Source organism: Grampus griseus, assembly GCF_964374135.1.
Source record: "Grampus griseus genome assembly, chromosome: 14".
NCBI lineage: Eukaryota > Metazoa > Chordata > Mammalia > Artiodactyla > Delphinidae > Grampus > Grampus griseus.
In genome coordinates, this window is record NC_139008.1 from 61,165,608 (window position 1) to 61,180,407 (window position 14,800).

Below are 14,800 nucleotides of genomic sequence, written 5' to 3' on the forward strand. Positions count from 1 at the left end.
TAGAAATGGAGAACAGATTAGTGGTTGTTAGGGGTTAGGGTGGAGGGGAGGGAGTGGGTGGGGTCCTAAAGGAAAGCACAAGAGCGCGAGTCTTGTCATGGTCCAGTTAGGCATCTTGATGTGGTAGTGGCTACATGAAACTATACACGAGATAAAATTGCATCCCAGGAAACTCTTCAATCCCTGGCAAACCAGGAGAGTTGGTCACTCTAGCAGAGGCCATCCAGCAGCCCCTGTAGCTCCGAGGAGGAGTTTGGGCTTCACCTGGAAGAAAAGCCAGGTCCTCTGGCTGCTTAAGAAGAAGAGCTTGTAGGGGCCAGAACTGCCACAGCCAGGAGCTACTACATCAATGGGGCCAGAGTGGCAGACTGGCCAGATGTTCACCAAATGTTTGTTTTCCCCCGAGCACATGGCTAGACTATATTTCCCAGCCACCTTTGCAGACAGATGTGGCACGTGACTGAGTTCTGGCCAGTGAGATGTGGGGGGACATGATCTTCGCCTCCAATATGTGGTCCTCCATGCCCTGCCCCTTCCTCAGGGAGCTTTAAGCCATGTACCAGACAGCAGAGCACAAGCTGGAAGGAACCTCGGTCCTGGCTATCCCACAGAGAAGGATTTGCTGGTCAGGAACACGCACTGTGAACATAACGCATTGCAGCCATTAGACCCATCTTCATTTATTTGTGACGGTGTCCAGTAGTTCCTTAACTGATGGCCCCTGGCGTGTACACCTCCTATTCTGCCATCAGCACCACTGGTCTTGATGTCCTCCCTGTGTACCTATGTTGGGGGAAGGCGACTGAATGGCAGGCTGGGATTCCCAGACAGCCCTCTACAGCTACAGAGAACCCAAGACCCTCTGAGCAGCTCAAGGTTTGCTGGGGGCCTGAGTTCTGGCTCTTAGAACCCTGGAAATACCAAATTCTGAAAGGATCGGAAGGGCCCTTGGAGAACACAAAATCCCATCCGTACCACTGAATGAATGGGGAAACTGAGGCCCTGAGAGAGAATAGGAGGTAGTTGACGTCCCACAATGAATGAAGGGATGAGTGAACATTCATTCATTCTTTTATTCATTCCACAGATATTTATTTAGCACTTTATGTGTCAGGCACAAGGATAAAACAGAAGATTCCTGCCCTCATGGAATTCACAAACAGGCAAATTACAAACAGGAACAGGCCTGGTGGTGCTCGGTACTATGGACAATAAAGCAGGACCAGGGGATAAAGGGCCCAGGCATCTATTTTGTCTGGAGTGATCAGAGAGGGCCCCTCAGAGGAGGTAACCTTGAGTGGAGACAGGCCCTGAGGATATGTGAGGAAGGATTTTCCAAGCAGAGGTAACAGCAAAAAGCCCTGCTGGGGACACATGGCAGAGTTTGAGAAGCAGAAGGCCGGGGGCGGGGGCGGGGGGGGGGGGCGGTGTAGGTGGAGCAGAGGGAGTCAGGGGGAGAAGAGGCAAGAGGCTACAGGCTGCAGAGCTCTGTGGCTACTAAGTGGCCCCAGCCTCTGCCTGACTCCCATGCACCCTGCCCTGCCCCAGCCCTGCTCACCTGGGGGATGGCCTGCTCTGGACTCTGGAGACTTCAGGACCGGTGGTGGCTGGGTAGGGACTGACTTTCAAACTTCTTAAAGTTTGAACTTCTAGGGTCATCTCATTTCTCCAAGTACCCAAATTCCATGTATAAGCTGGGAGACTCCTGCAACTGGAGAACTCATTCATTCATTCATTCTAGAAACATGTTGCATACCTGCTCTGTGTCCAGCATGAGCTAGGCTCCAGGCATCCCAATATGACCTCATCTCTGGTCTTAAAGAGTTGACAGTTCAGAGGAAGGGACAGACAAATCCATAGTTACCACCTGCTGTGATACAAGCTGTAATAAAGAGATTGTGGGAGCCCAGAGGAGACACTGGACCTGGCCTGAGAATCAGGGAAGGCTTTCTGGATGAGGGGCTATTCAGGACTGGGTCCTGAATGAGTCAGTGGGGATGGGGATGGCATGTAGACCAACATCCCATGGAGAGGCCACTCATGAAAGGCTCAGAGGTGTAAGAGGCTTGGAGGTGTCTGTGAAATACTGCAAGGAGTTGAGATCTGGGATTAAAGGGGTGAAAGGTGGAGTAGAGGGGAAGACGGAGATCAAAGAAGTCAGAACAAGAGGGCTTTGTAGGGTCTGGTGGATGGGGACCATGCTGGGACACCTGGGTGCCCATCCCACCTCTGCCTTAGACTTGCTGGGCTGCCTGAGCTAGGCACCTCCAATCCCGAGGTCTCAGTAGCCCCATCTGTGGAATAGAGCCATTTTGGGGGGGTGGCTCTGACATTCCACCAAGACCCCTAGGATGTTGTTTGTCAGTATTCGTGGAGCCCTACAGAAGAAGAACAGCCAGGGCAGAGTTGCCTCACTCTCTGTGTTTCCCTCCCCCGACATGCCCTCAAATGTCTTCATTATACTGGGGGCCTTACTAAGGATGAGGACAAGGGGCTGGAGAAGGAGATGCCGGCATTTACCTTCCTTTTTTTTTTTTTTTTTTATCAAACTACACACACAGGATAAAGGAAGGATAATTGGTCAGCAAGAGACTGTCAAGAGTAAGTTCCTCTGTGCCCCAAGCAGTGGCTAAAAGGGTGGACACTGGACCCAGACAAACCACTGATCTGCTGTGTGGCCTTAGGCAAGTCACTTGGCCTCTCTGAGCTTCCCTTTCCTCCTCTGTAAAGTAGAGCTAATCAGAATAGAACCTCGCTGGGTTGTTTTGAAGATTATATCATGTGTAAAGTGCTTAGAACACCACCAAGCACGTAGGCCTCAAAGTGATAGGCAGTATTATTCTTACTCTTACTGTTTTTAGTGGGCAAGGTGGCCGGAGGCAGGAGTGCACCGTTTGTTGGGGAGAAGGAGGGATTTGGCTCTGAAAGCGTTAAAATTGTACCAGCTGCTCCCATCCTGTAGACAAGGCTGGAGGAAACACAGTTCAGGTCCTGGGCCCCTTCACTGGCTAATTTATCAGGTGCTGGTCACTTCGGGGCTTAGGAGAAAGAGGAAACAGAGAAAGCGGAAAAAGAAAATCCGAGGCGGAGAGTGGGGTGGAGGGAGATGCTGAGAGGAGGGGGTCACCTGGCGTCCGCGCGTCTGTACCTCTGTGTGTGGCGTGGAGGGCCGTACCTGTGTATGCCACGGGACAGTGCCGGGCGCGGGAACGACGCCAGAGCGCGCACGGCGTGACAGACCGACCTGGCCGGGCGACCCCCTCCAACCCCACCGCGCGCCTTCCCCAAGCGGGTTAATGCACCGCCCCCGCCTCGCTGGCTCCTCCCCGCCCGCCCCTCCCAGCCCCGCCGACGCCCTCTCTAGACCTGGAGGTCGGCCCCTGGGCTGACTGCAGGTCCCTGGCGGCGGGACCGACCCCGCACTCGCGGATGCTCCCGGCGCGCCCCGAGCAGCCCCCGCGCCCTCTGTGCCGCCGCCGCCGGTAGCCGCTGGGCCGTCGGGCCTCCCAGGGAGCCCCGCGCCCCCGCCCAGACCAGGCTGCCCAGATGCGGGCGCCACTCTGCCTGTTGCTGCTCGTCGCCCACGCCGTGGACATGCTCCCCCTGAACCGAAGGAAGAAGCAAGGTACGAGGGGCAGCCGGCAGGGTGGCCGGGAAGACGCCGCGGGATAGTCAGGGGGGTCGCCCTTGGGGCATCTTCCTGCTGCCCGACGCCCGGGGCTGTTAACTCTTCCAGACTGCTGTCAATCTCACTTTACAGATGGGGAAACTGAGGCCCCAGGGCACCCGTGGGGCAAGCTGGACCCAGAGGCTCTCCAGGGAGGGAAGGAGCTGCCAGGGCTCTCTCATTGCCCCTGCTCCCTATAATCACAGCATTGCTGGGCGAGGAGCGGGGGAGTGACTTTTGCAGAGACAGGAAGCCTCAGGTGGCAGGCTAGAGGTCGCAGGGCCTAGGGGACAGAGTTAGTGGCTCAGAAATCATCCCAAGCATGCATACTGAGCCAGGAGTGACATAAAGAGCCCTGAGCTGGGAGTCCAGATGCCCCGGTCTCAGCCCCATTACAGACCCTGATCCCCCACATCACTTTCAAGAAGCCAGTAATCTTTGGTGGGTTCCCCTCTGGTGAGGGCATGAGCTGCATGAGCTCAGAGAGACCTGAGTTTGAAGACATTTATTCTGGGATGACCTGGAAGACGTCCAGCCCCTCTAAGAGCCTCAGTTTTTCCATCTTGACCTCCTAGGGCCACTAGGAGGATGTACCAAGGTTCAGACCATAAATGCACCTGGGGCACAAAGCCAGGGGCCCCTTGCACTCTCACCTCGGGGGTCCTGTGCCACAGCCCCTCCCTGAAGGAGTCAAAACATCCTCAGGAGGTGGGTTTGAGGCTGTCCCTGCAGAGCCAGCGTTGGCAGAGCCTGGGGGACCGAGGAAGGTGATCAAGTCCCATACCTGAGCCGGCCGCCCTTTGGCCTCCGGATGGCAGTCTGAGAATCAACAGCCAGCCACTGTGCCCAGGGTCTTCTACTCACGGAGGGAATCCCCACTACATCCTCATGACATAGGGCTTACCCCATTCTAAAATCCAGGTGCCAAGTCTCAGACAGGCTAAGTAACTTTGCCAAGTTGACCAGCAGGTGAATGAAGACCCTGTGTCTTCTTTCCTTGCAGCTCTGGTGTGAAGTCTGAGCTTGGCTACGTGGGAAAGAGAACGAGAGTCTTCCCTCTGGGGGATTCTAGTCCACCTGAGTGAAAAAGCCCTAAATAGACACAGTTACTCCTGGAGTGAAACAGGAGGCAGAGAGAGGCTGTGGGAGAATTGGGGGTGGGATCGGGTGGGACAGAGAGACTGTGGCCTGAAGGACTTCAGCTCCAGGTGTGACTGGATGGAGGGATCCAGGGAGAGGAGAGGTGGGTGGGCTTCACATGAGCTGGGGGCCTTCTGGGACCTCATGGGGACACTGCTCTGTGAATGGCCCTTGTATAGTAGTTCCAGTCATGGGCTCTGGAGTCAGCCTGCCTTGTTCAAATCCCTGCTTCCCCAGTTACCAGCTGAGTGACATTGGGGAAGTCACTTTGCCTCTCTGAGCCTCAGTTTACCCATCTGACGGTCTTTTAGAAGCTCTCTATGATCTTTCTCAGTTCTTAAAAAGACCAAAAAAATAGATTAAATAAAAACTGTCTCCTCAGCAACTCCTCTTTAAAATAGGAATAATAATCTTCAGTATCCAACTCACAGGGCAGATGTGGGTAAGACTGAATGAGTTAGTGTGTATGTTACACGAGTAGCCAAGTACAAGTCATTCTTTCCTGTCCATTGCGTCCTTTGCCTCTCATAACAGCCTAGTGGGGCTGGGGGGATGCTTATTTCCTAGACAAGGAAACTGAGATTCAGAGAGGAAAATTGATTTGTCCAGCGTTGCACAGAGGGTTAGTAGCAAAGCAGGCTTGAATCTCAATCCGTCTGACATGACGCTGAGAAGATATCTCCTGAGCTGTGTTGGTCTTCTCTTCTCAGAGCCTCACTTTCCCCATCTGAAGAGGAGCCGGTTTAGAAGATCTTTAAGATGCTTCTCAGTCAGTTCTGAAAGACACACACACACAAAGAATAAAGAAAAAGAAAACTTTCAGTCCCTCCCCCCATCCCCAGTTGCTCAGTGAGGTCGGGCATGGCTGCGCCTTACATAGCCACCATTTGGTGAGGGGGCTATTGGCACCCCTCCCCACGGTAGGTGATCTCTTGCATCTGGGACACATGCATGTCCAGCGCAGCGTCTTCAGAAAGAGGCTTGTGGCTCCATTTACCAGTCAGGTGCAATGGAGATAGCCTTGGATTTCAGTCCAACCGCCAGCCCCTTTGGGTAAGTGGATTCCGCACCACCCCCTGCCCGCTGCCCACAGCCTTGGTTTCCCATTGGCACTGGGGTGGAGGTGGAGGGGTAGCAGAAGGCGTCCTGTGGCATCTTCTGCAAGGTGGTCATAGGAGTCCTGGCCAAATAGGCATGAGAGGTGCTGGCTCTAGCAGGTTTCTTAACTGTGGGACTTATCAGAGGATGCATAGTGAAGAGGCTGAGGATAGAGGGTGGGACCTTTCCCAAGCCAGTTACAGACTAGAGACCATTTTTCGTAAGACAGCTGCTTGGAAAATTGCACATGAGATCCCTGAGGGTCTTACCAGATTTGACATTCTGGTCTAACTTTGGCAGGAGAATGTGTTCTGAAGGCACCTAGATATTGGCAGTGTCTTTTCTTTCCTTTCCTTTCCTTTTCTTTTCTTTTTTCTCCCTCCCTTCCCCCTTCCTTCCTTCCTTCCTTCCTTCCTTCCTTCCTCCCTTCCTTTCTCTCCCTCTCTTCCCCTTGTTCATTCAACAAGCATTACAGGGCAGACCGTGCACCAGGCTCTGTGCTGGGAACTTTGGGAGTGCCAAGGTGAACAGACCTGGGGCCTGTCCTTGAGGAGCTGCCAATGTGGAGGGATGCCCTTCCTTGGCCCTCTCCTACCTCCCCTGAGTGCCCGAGTTCTTGGCCCAGCCTTTGGCCTACTCTGCAAGGTCGAGAGGAACACTCGCTGGGCCCAGCAGCCACCCAGGCTGAGCTGTCACCCTCAGGGCCTGGTTCCCACAGACCCATGCTTCCTCAAGCTCCAGCATCACTGTTTTTTGATGAAACCTAATTTTTCTGTTTCCAAGACAAGAAAGACTAAAAGAAAAGGCTTGAGAACGGTTCTTGGATCTCAAGTGACTCTTACAAAACAACATGTTGATTAATTAAGTATAAATGAATCAGAACCAGATGAGGACGTTTCTCTTGAAACATGCTGGGGTGTCCCCGCAATAGGACAGTCGGGCAGGGTGAGGGGGCCCTGGTCTGTACTCCTACCTCAATACGGAGCTTCATTTAGGCAATGACGAGAGGACAGGCCGTGACTGACTTTCCCAGCGTCCAAGGCCTTCTGGGGAGGGGGCTTGGTGGAAGCAACTGTCACCCACATTCACATGGTGCCTTTAGATCCTTCTAGACCTGAGGCAGCAAAGGGCAGAGGGAGGAGCTCTGAAATTCAGGGCCCTCTCCTTCCCCGGATGTGTGATTTGGGGCAGTCCACGTACCTTCTGCATTGGTTCCACGTCTGTGAAATGGGAACAGTTGTACCTACCTCTTTGGTGTTTGGGACGATTCACCACAGTCCCGGAGGGAAGGTGTCCAAAGGCATAGAGGAGGTGCTTCGTGAGGACTCAGCCACTTCCCCCTCCCATTTTACAGCAGAGCCGGATGCTCCCTGGGCTGGGGGAGGGGAGTTTCATGCAGGTTGAATCTCACCTCTGCCCTTCTCCCCTCTCTGAGCCTCTTTTTCTTTATCTGTAAAAGGACTGTGGCAGCGCCCACTCCAGAGTCCTGTTAGGGGGACTGAATATAATAATTCTCTGTAAACTGAAAAGCCCTATGCGGATGGCCAGGCCAGCAGCACCGTCCCCTGTACACAGACAGAGAAGCTGAGACACAGCAAGCAAGTACCTGAGGCAGGGGTGGCGATCGGGGACGACCCAGGTTTCTAGTCTCCAGGTCAGGGCCATGGCTGGGCCCAGAACAAGGTGTATCCCACAGACCACCCCACCCCTGCCCAGCCACCAGAGGAGACCCTTGAGGCCACTTGGGGCCAGCCACGTGCCGGGAGCTCTGCATGTGGGTTTCGACATCTGACTGACTATGGCGCTACCTGTGTTACACCTGTTTCCTAGACAAGGGGTCTGAGGCCCCAAAAGGGGCAGGGACCTGCCCAGGAACTCCCAGAAGCCGAGCTGGTACGTGGACCCAGAGTTTTGGAGGCTCCAAAGCCTGTGCATAGAAAAATAAATGAATTCTGCTAGAGACTTGCCAGCGGCTGCAAGGAGGAGGCATCTGAGAAGAGCCTATCAGAGGGCTGCAGAGGTGGCAGCAGCATAGGAGCTGGGGACTCTGGCAGGAGGAGGGGAGGGTCTGGCCGGATGGGAAGGGCCGAAGGGGCTGTGTGGCAGAGGGGGTGGAGGTCCGATGGCAGACAGGCCAGAGCCCAGCATCTCCTAGGGATGTCGGGAATGGATCCATCAGAAAAACTGACATGGACAGGATCCCTCAGTGCAGCCCAGAGAGGCTGGTCGGCGGCAGTCCTGGGCTCAGCTGAGGAATCTGAGACTCAGAGGTGGGACGTTACTTGGCTGAGGTGTCACAGGATAAGGGGACCTTCTTCCCTTTGTTCCCCTGCCTCCTCTAGTCCATCTGTCAGTCCACTGTCTCTTCATCCATCTTTCCATCCTTTCATCTAGTGAAAAAACTGAAGCTCACGTCGATGCAGAGTGTTTCCATCAGCAGATGAGGGAGATGAATTTAGTAAGTGCAGCTAGCGTTTAGAATGCCGAAATGGAGTAGAATGGATAAAACAGAACAGAATGGTATAGAGTGGGGTCGGCAAACTGTTTTTGCAAGAGGCCAGATAGTTACTCTTCTAGACTTCATGGGACATATTCTTCCTGTTTTGTTTTGTTTTTTCACAAGCCTTTAAAAATATTAAACCATTCTTAACCTACAGGCCATACAAAAAGAGGCCATAGTCCAAAGTTAGCCCATGGACCATGGTTTGCCAGCCCCCTTTTTAGAAGATATCAGAGTGCATTGCAAGTGTTAAGATTAATTATCATTTTGAGAAATGGGTTTCGGCTTACATATGTATGTGAATGTATGAGTGGATGCATGTGTGTGCATATGGATGTGGGTGTGTGTGAGTGTGTGAATGAGTGTGTGTGTACTCTGTGTGAACTGATGTAAAAATGTAATTTTTACCGTTCCCCCAAAAGTGCGGAACTTTTGGCCGAGCCCAATGCAGTGCTCCTGACAGCTCCAAGAGGCGGGTTCTAGGGGATCCCAGTATTGCAGATGGGGAGACGAAGGCCCCATGGGTCACACAGCCATAGGCGTGTGAACCCAGAGAGTCTGGCTCTGGAGCCCCAAACAGGACACCGAATTGCCTTTATAAGTGGCAACTGCCCTCGACACATTTTGCAAACCTCTGTTTCTTATGCTTGTTTCTAACGGCCCAGGACCTGGCAGCCACGTCCTTCCCAAGGTGTTTTCTTTTCCCAAGGTAGATTTTAGCCCTAGGACCCATTGGGGGCCTAAATATCCCTCCTGCATTAGACACCCTCAAGCAGCCAGTGAGGGCCGGACATTGCATGTTCCTTTCGCATCGGCCCTCCCCAATCCTGCCAGGTGGATGTGGTTGCCCCTCTTCCTTTACAGAAGAAGCAGGCTTGTCCAAGGTCACATAGCCAGTGTTCCTGATTCCAGAACCACAGGAGCAAATCCCGCCTACTATAGACTACTCCAGAAAGTCCACCTAATGCTGCCATTCACCACCCTGTCATTTATATAGCACTTTATTGTTTGCAGAGCAGTTCAACTTTCATTTTCTCTCTGGAGTTCTGGAGAAGGTAGAATAATGGAATGTTAGGACTGAAAAGGCCAGTTGAGACCTTTGAGACCCACGCTTGTAAAAATGGAGCCGCAAGTGAGGAGGTACCTCACCCAGCATCACCCAGCCAGGAGTGGAGGTGAGGATGCAGGAAAGCGAACGGGGGAGGTGAGGGTGGCCTTGGATAGGCAGAGGAAGGCAGCTTACTCCAGGGCCTGGAATCTGGTTTAGAGCTTCTCAGAGCCTCGGTTTCCCCTGTGTGACTTGGCCATACTCAGTCTGCTTTGCTTTTCTCCCAGGCCTAGAAGAAATGCTAGATGAGAGGATGGAACCAAGAGGGCTTTCACAGCTTGAAGGCTGTCTGCAGAGGTCTCTTAATAACCAGAGGCCAGCCTGTGGTCCAGGAGCCTCGTAAGGGCCTCCAGAGTTACCTGAGTGCCACATGGGGTCTGTGGCCTGGCTGTGTGGTTCCATAAGAGGGACCTGGTGGAGGCCTGGGCCCCACACAGAATCACCATGGCCTGGAGGGCAGTCCTTCCATCAGAGCCCCAGGCTGTGGACACTGTCAGGACGTAGATCAGCCCCTGTGGACACCCAGGAGCACACGCCTCACGTATATATCCACATGCATATATGTTCCTAAAAACATTTATTTATTTTTTTTAAAGTACTTAATTTTCACTGGCACCAAAGGTTTAGAAAAGTCTCTTTCTGATTTGGTTTTATGGTTGAGCATTTACTCTATGCCAGATGTTACCTGTGTTGTTTTATTTTATTTGTCAATGTCAGGTACTATGCATATAAACTGACTAAATTCTCCTAATAAACCTGTGATGTGGGTACTATTATTACCCCTGTTTTACATATGAGAAAACCGAGGCACAGAGGGGTTAAGTGACTTTCCCCAGGACACACAGCCAAGTTCAAATCCTTCCTAGTCCCAGAGCCAAGCTCCAACTACTGAGTTCAGTTGCCTCCCACCCTTATTTAGTCCTCACATCAACTTGCGAAGGGACTGTTATTATCCACATTTTACAGAAGAGGAAACTGAATTAAGAAGAGAGGAGCATTAGTTGAAGTATGTGAAACTGCCATTTCTGTAGGTTGAAAACAGCCAAATATTAGCGATTTCATAGGTTCCCAATAGCTTGGCAAGTAAGTTTGGCAAAGCCAGGATTTAAACCCAGACAATTGATTCCAAAGGTTGGGTGCATAGCCGTCCTGCCTGGCCTCCTCCCAATTCATCCAGGTGATAGCCCACGAGGTGATTTGATCCTTTTATTCTCCAGAGGCCCTCCAAGCATAGAGAGGGCAATCGACTTGCCAGGGTCACACAGCCAGGATGGGGAGAGGTTGGAATGTGCCCCCCAGGTCGCCATAGCCAGAACCTCCTTTTCTCAACCCTGTGCAGCAGTCAGCGCCACTCGGGACACATGAGCCCTCAGCCCCACCCCTGGGGATCCCTCCAGGGTCCCGAAGGGAATGGTTTGTTTCTATTGCCTGGGTGAAGCTCACTCATCTTGAGCACTGCTGCCTCAGGCTAGGCCACTACTGCCTGCCCCTGGGATGGTTTCTTGTAATGCCGCGTGACTCATAGGGCCCCTGCTCTGTGGCCCGTGGTGGGGACTCCTCTGTGCTGCTGTGGGTGGGGGGTTCTGTTTCAGCAGCTCAGAAGAAAGGCATTCTCAAGCCCGGGGGACCCAGACTACATAGGGAAACCACTCCCTTTCCCTGCAGCCTGACTGCAGTACCCACATCCACAGGGGTGGAGACACCCAGAAAGGAATGTCACAACTGCCCTTCTGCAGCCTGCTCTGGTGTTGGCAGGCAGGCACAGCTGTCTCTAGCAAGTGCCAGATGAGCAGTGGGAGGCTGGCTGGCTGTCACGAAGGCCACGGCCTCTACTGCTCACCAGCTGAGTGACCTTGAGCAGGTCACCTCTCCCCTCTGGGCCTCAGTTGGCTAATTTGCAAAATGGGGCATGAAACGCATCCCTAGCACATAGTGAGTGCTCAGTTAGTGACTATGAAGAGTGTCCAGTGCCAGGCAGTGGGTGTGGGATTTGGGCTGTGACAGGCCTGGGCTCAGCTCCCAGCTCTGCTACTGCCGTGATTGGGTGAAAATATTTCACTCCTGAATCTCATTGTTGTCTATCAATACAATGGGGACGATAATAGCATCTACATCATAGGATTGCCTTGAAGGTCAAAATTGTGCATATAACCCACCTGGGAGACAGTAGATGCTAATGAATGGTGATCACAGTAATGCGTCATGGGAAGGTTGGCTCCTTCTAGCATCCAGGACATTCCAGCCTGATGTCAGACATGCCCCCGCCTGTGTCTGAAAGTCCTCTGTAGACCTAACTTTCCAAAAGAAGGTTATTTTGGAGAGCCCGGATTCAGAGGATAGGGAGGTCCTAGGTGCTTTGTGTCTATGGCACAGTGACTCACCCTCTCTGAGCCTCTGTTCACTCCTCTGTGAAAGGGAACCTCAGAGAACAGCAGTGAGGATGGAAGGATGTGTGTGTGTGTGTGTGTTGCTGGCACATTATAAATGTATAAATGATGTGATGGCTGTTTGCGAATGAGGCCATGATGGGGCCTGACATCCTGCCCTCTGCCCATATGGCAGGCTGGAAAAACCCAGTCAAATGCTGTCTTTCAGACCCGATTTTCCTTCCTCCTCCCCTCTTGCCCCGCTTCTGACAGGCATCTGAGTCGATCAGACTTAATTCATAGCACATTATCAGTATCAGCCGAGCTGATAGTACTCTTGTATTATTTTATTTCTCTTTCCTTATTTTTTAAATGGTTACACATTGACAATTTTTAATTTTACTCAAAATTTATTTCACTTATTTAAAATTTTTTCATTTTTTATTTAAACATTTTAATTTTATTTTTAAAGTTTTAATTTTTATTAATTTTAATGTAGTTTATTTAAATTTACTTTAAAATGTATTTTTATTTTATTCTTACATTTTATTTTTCTAAGTTTTTTATTTTATCATTTAGTTTTAATACGCCATTTTATTTTAAATTTTTTATTAATTTTAGTTTTGCTTTTTTTGTTTGTTTGTTTGCGGTACGCGGGCCTCTCACTGCTGTGGCCTCTCCCGTTGCGGAGCACAGGCTCCGGACGCGCAGGCTCAGCGGCCATGGCTCACGGGCCCAGCCGCTCCGCGGCATGTGGAATCTTCCCGGACCGGGGCACGAACCCGTGTCCCCTGCATCGGCAGGCGGACTCTCAACCACTGCGCCACCAGGGAAGCCCAATTTTAGTTATTTTTTATTTTAAATCTTTTAATTTTACTTTTTTGGGTTTTTTTATTTTAAAATTTTTATTGTATTTTTATGTGCCCACTTTTTTAATTGGGTTTCCTGGATTTTTCTTGTCAGTTTATAGGACTTCTTTGTATTACCTACATATTAATCTGCTGTTGGTTTTGACATGGAAGATATGTTTCTTCAATCTGATACCCAGCTGCTAACTTTGTATGTCCTTTGGAGAACAGAAATTGTTACTTATAATACTGTTCATGTGATCAATCCCTTGAAGGTTTTTTAGGTAGGAGGGCGTTGTTTCTGCCGTATGTTCTGAGCTTTTTGATTTTACAGAAAGTCCTCATAAGATGGTCTCATGAGAAGGGTGTGAGCCCCCGATTCTGTATCCCTTGAGCGGATCACCCTTCCCACAAGTGATTCTTCCCTGACAAGTGTTGACAGTCCTGATGCAGCAGCCCTCAGCCCTTCCTGAGTACATTCCTGGAACTCAAATTCAGGTGACGCTTCTCTGTCCACCCTCATTCCTGGATGTCCTCTGAGTCATCGCATTTCAGCCAGCACATGTCTGCTGAACACTTGCTGTCAGCTGGCCCCTGTCCTTGGGGGCCCCAGACTGATGAAGGTGGCAGTCCCAATAGAGTGAATAGCAGAGGTGTCAGCTGGAGACCCCTGCCCCTGGGACAGGGGACGTTGGCTTGACGTCCTCCCTGAGAGCAGAGCATCCTCGCAGTGGCTGCCGTTCTCCCAGGGCTGCTTTGGCTGAATAGCTTCAGTTTGTAGACCATCTTATTCCCCTGCATCAATAACCCTCCCTCCAATCACCTTCCCCATTAAAAGAAAAAGAAAAAAACAGAGCACTCAGGACATTTCTGGGTAACAGACTTTATTAAAGGTCTGGGGATGCTGCTAAGGGCTCCATGGTTTCAGACTTAAGACCACTGGGTTGTTCCTGCAGCCTCCCCTCTTCTGTCTGATCCTGCGCACAGCTCGGGGCCCCTCTTTGGCCCTGAGAGACGTATGACTTTCAGTGGCACTTCTCTGCCTTTGGAGAGCCACTGGGCATTAGGCAGCAGGGAGGGGCTGAGAGGCCATCAGGGAGGCATGGCTCCCAGCAGTTAGGAGCTAGGACTCTGGTTTGCATCCCACCTGACTCTTCACTGTGGGTTCTTGGGTCAACCACTAACCCTAACCCTAACCCTAACATCTCTGAGCCTTCGTTTTCTCATGCATGAAAATGTGTAAATGTAGCCCAGCTTTTCAGGGCTGCGATGGGTTTGCAGTGATTTAACACAGGACCTGGTAGCTCAGGATCCTGCATGCTGCAGACGGCATCAGCCTGGCTCTGCCCATCTGCAGACCTGGTCCCTCAGAGGATCTACAGGAGCTCACAGAGACCAGCACCTCTGGCTGTGGCTGCTCACCTTGGTTCCAGCCCTTAATCCTGGTTTTAACTGGCAAGAAGGATTATGGTTCCCATTTTGCACATGAGGAAACTGGGATCCACTGACAGTGGTTGTAGAATTTCCAGGCCCTGCAAGCCTAGGTCCCTCCAGCTGGCTGGGTTTCGGTGTGGTGGAGACAGTGCCCCAGGACCATGAGAGGTTTCCAAGGTAGAGCCCCACCACATACTGTGCCTGTGTCCCCTTCATCCATTCAGCTCCTCCCTACTGGCATCACACCATTTCTTGAGCACCTACTATGTGCCGGGTGATTTTTGTGTGCATTAGTTACCCACAACCTTCGAAGATAGGACCCGTTTTACAGAAGAGGAAAGTAGAATCCAGGTAGGTGAAGCCACTTGCCCAGGTTTCCACAGCCCCCATACAGTCTGGGTTGGAAGCCAAGCTGGGGCTCCGAAACCAGAGCTGTTTTTCACTGTGCCGGGAATTGGTGAGCAGAACCCAGGGCAGAGCATAAGGACAAAGTTGGCTCCCATTTGATGTCCTTGGCATATGAGCTGGGCACAGAGCCAGGGGCTCTGCAGGTTATTACCTCCCTTTATCCTCCGGGCACCCCTTCGATAGCATCACTCTCATTTTGCAGCTGAAGTGTGAGGCTCAGAGAGGTGAAAG

At 51.7% G+C, this 14,800-nt stretch overlaps 1 protein-coding gene across 2 annotated transcripts in view; it reads left to right on the forward strand.

Annotated features, from left to right (window-relative positions):
* Positions 1-3,546: 3,546 nt before the first annotated feature.
* Positions 3,547-14,800, forward strand: part of RSPO4 (R-spondin 4) — a gene marked incomplete at its 5' end in the record, with an annotated part of 39,503 nt that continues 28,249 nt past the window's right edge. For both annotated transcript variants that reach the window (XM_082671389.1, XM_082671390.1), the window contains one exon: positions 3,547-3,625. In XM_082671389.1, coding sequence (XP_082527515.1) covers positions 3,547-3,625 — 79 coding nt within the window. The remainder of the gene's footprint in view (positions 3,626-14,800) is intronic.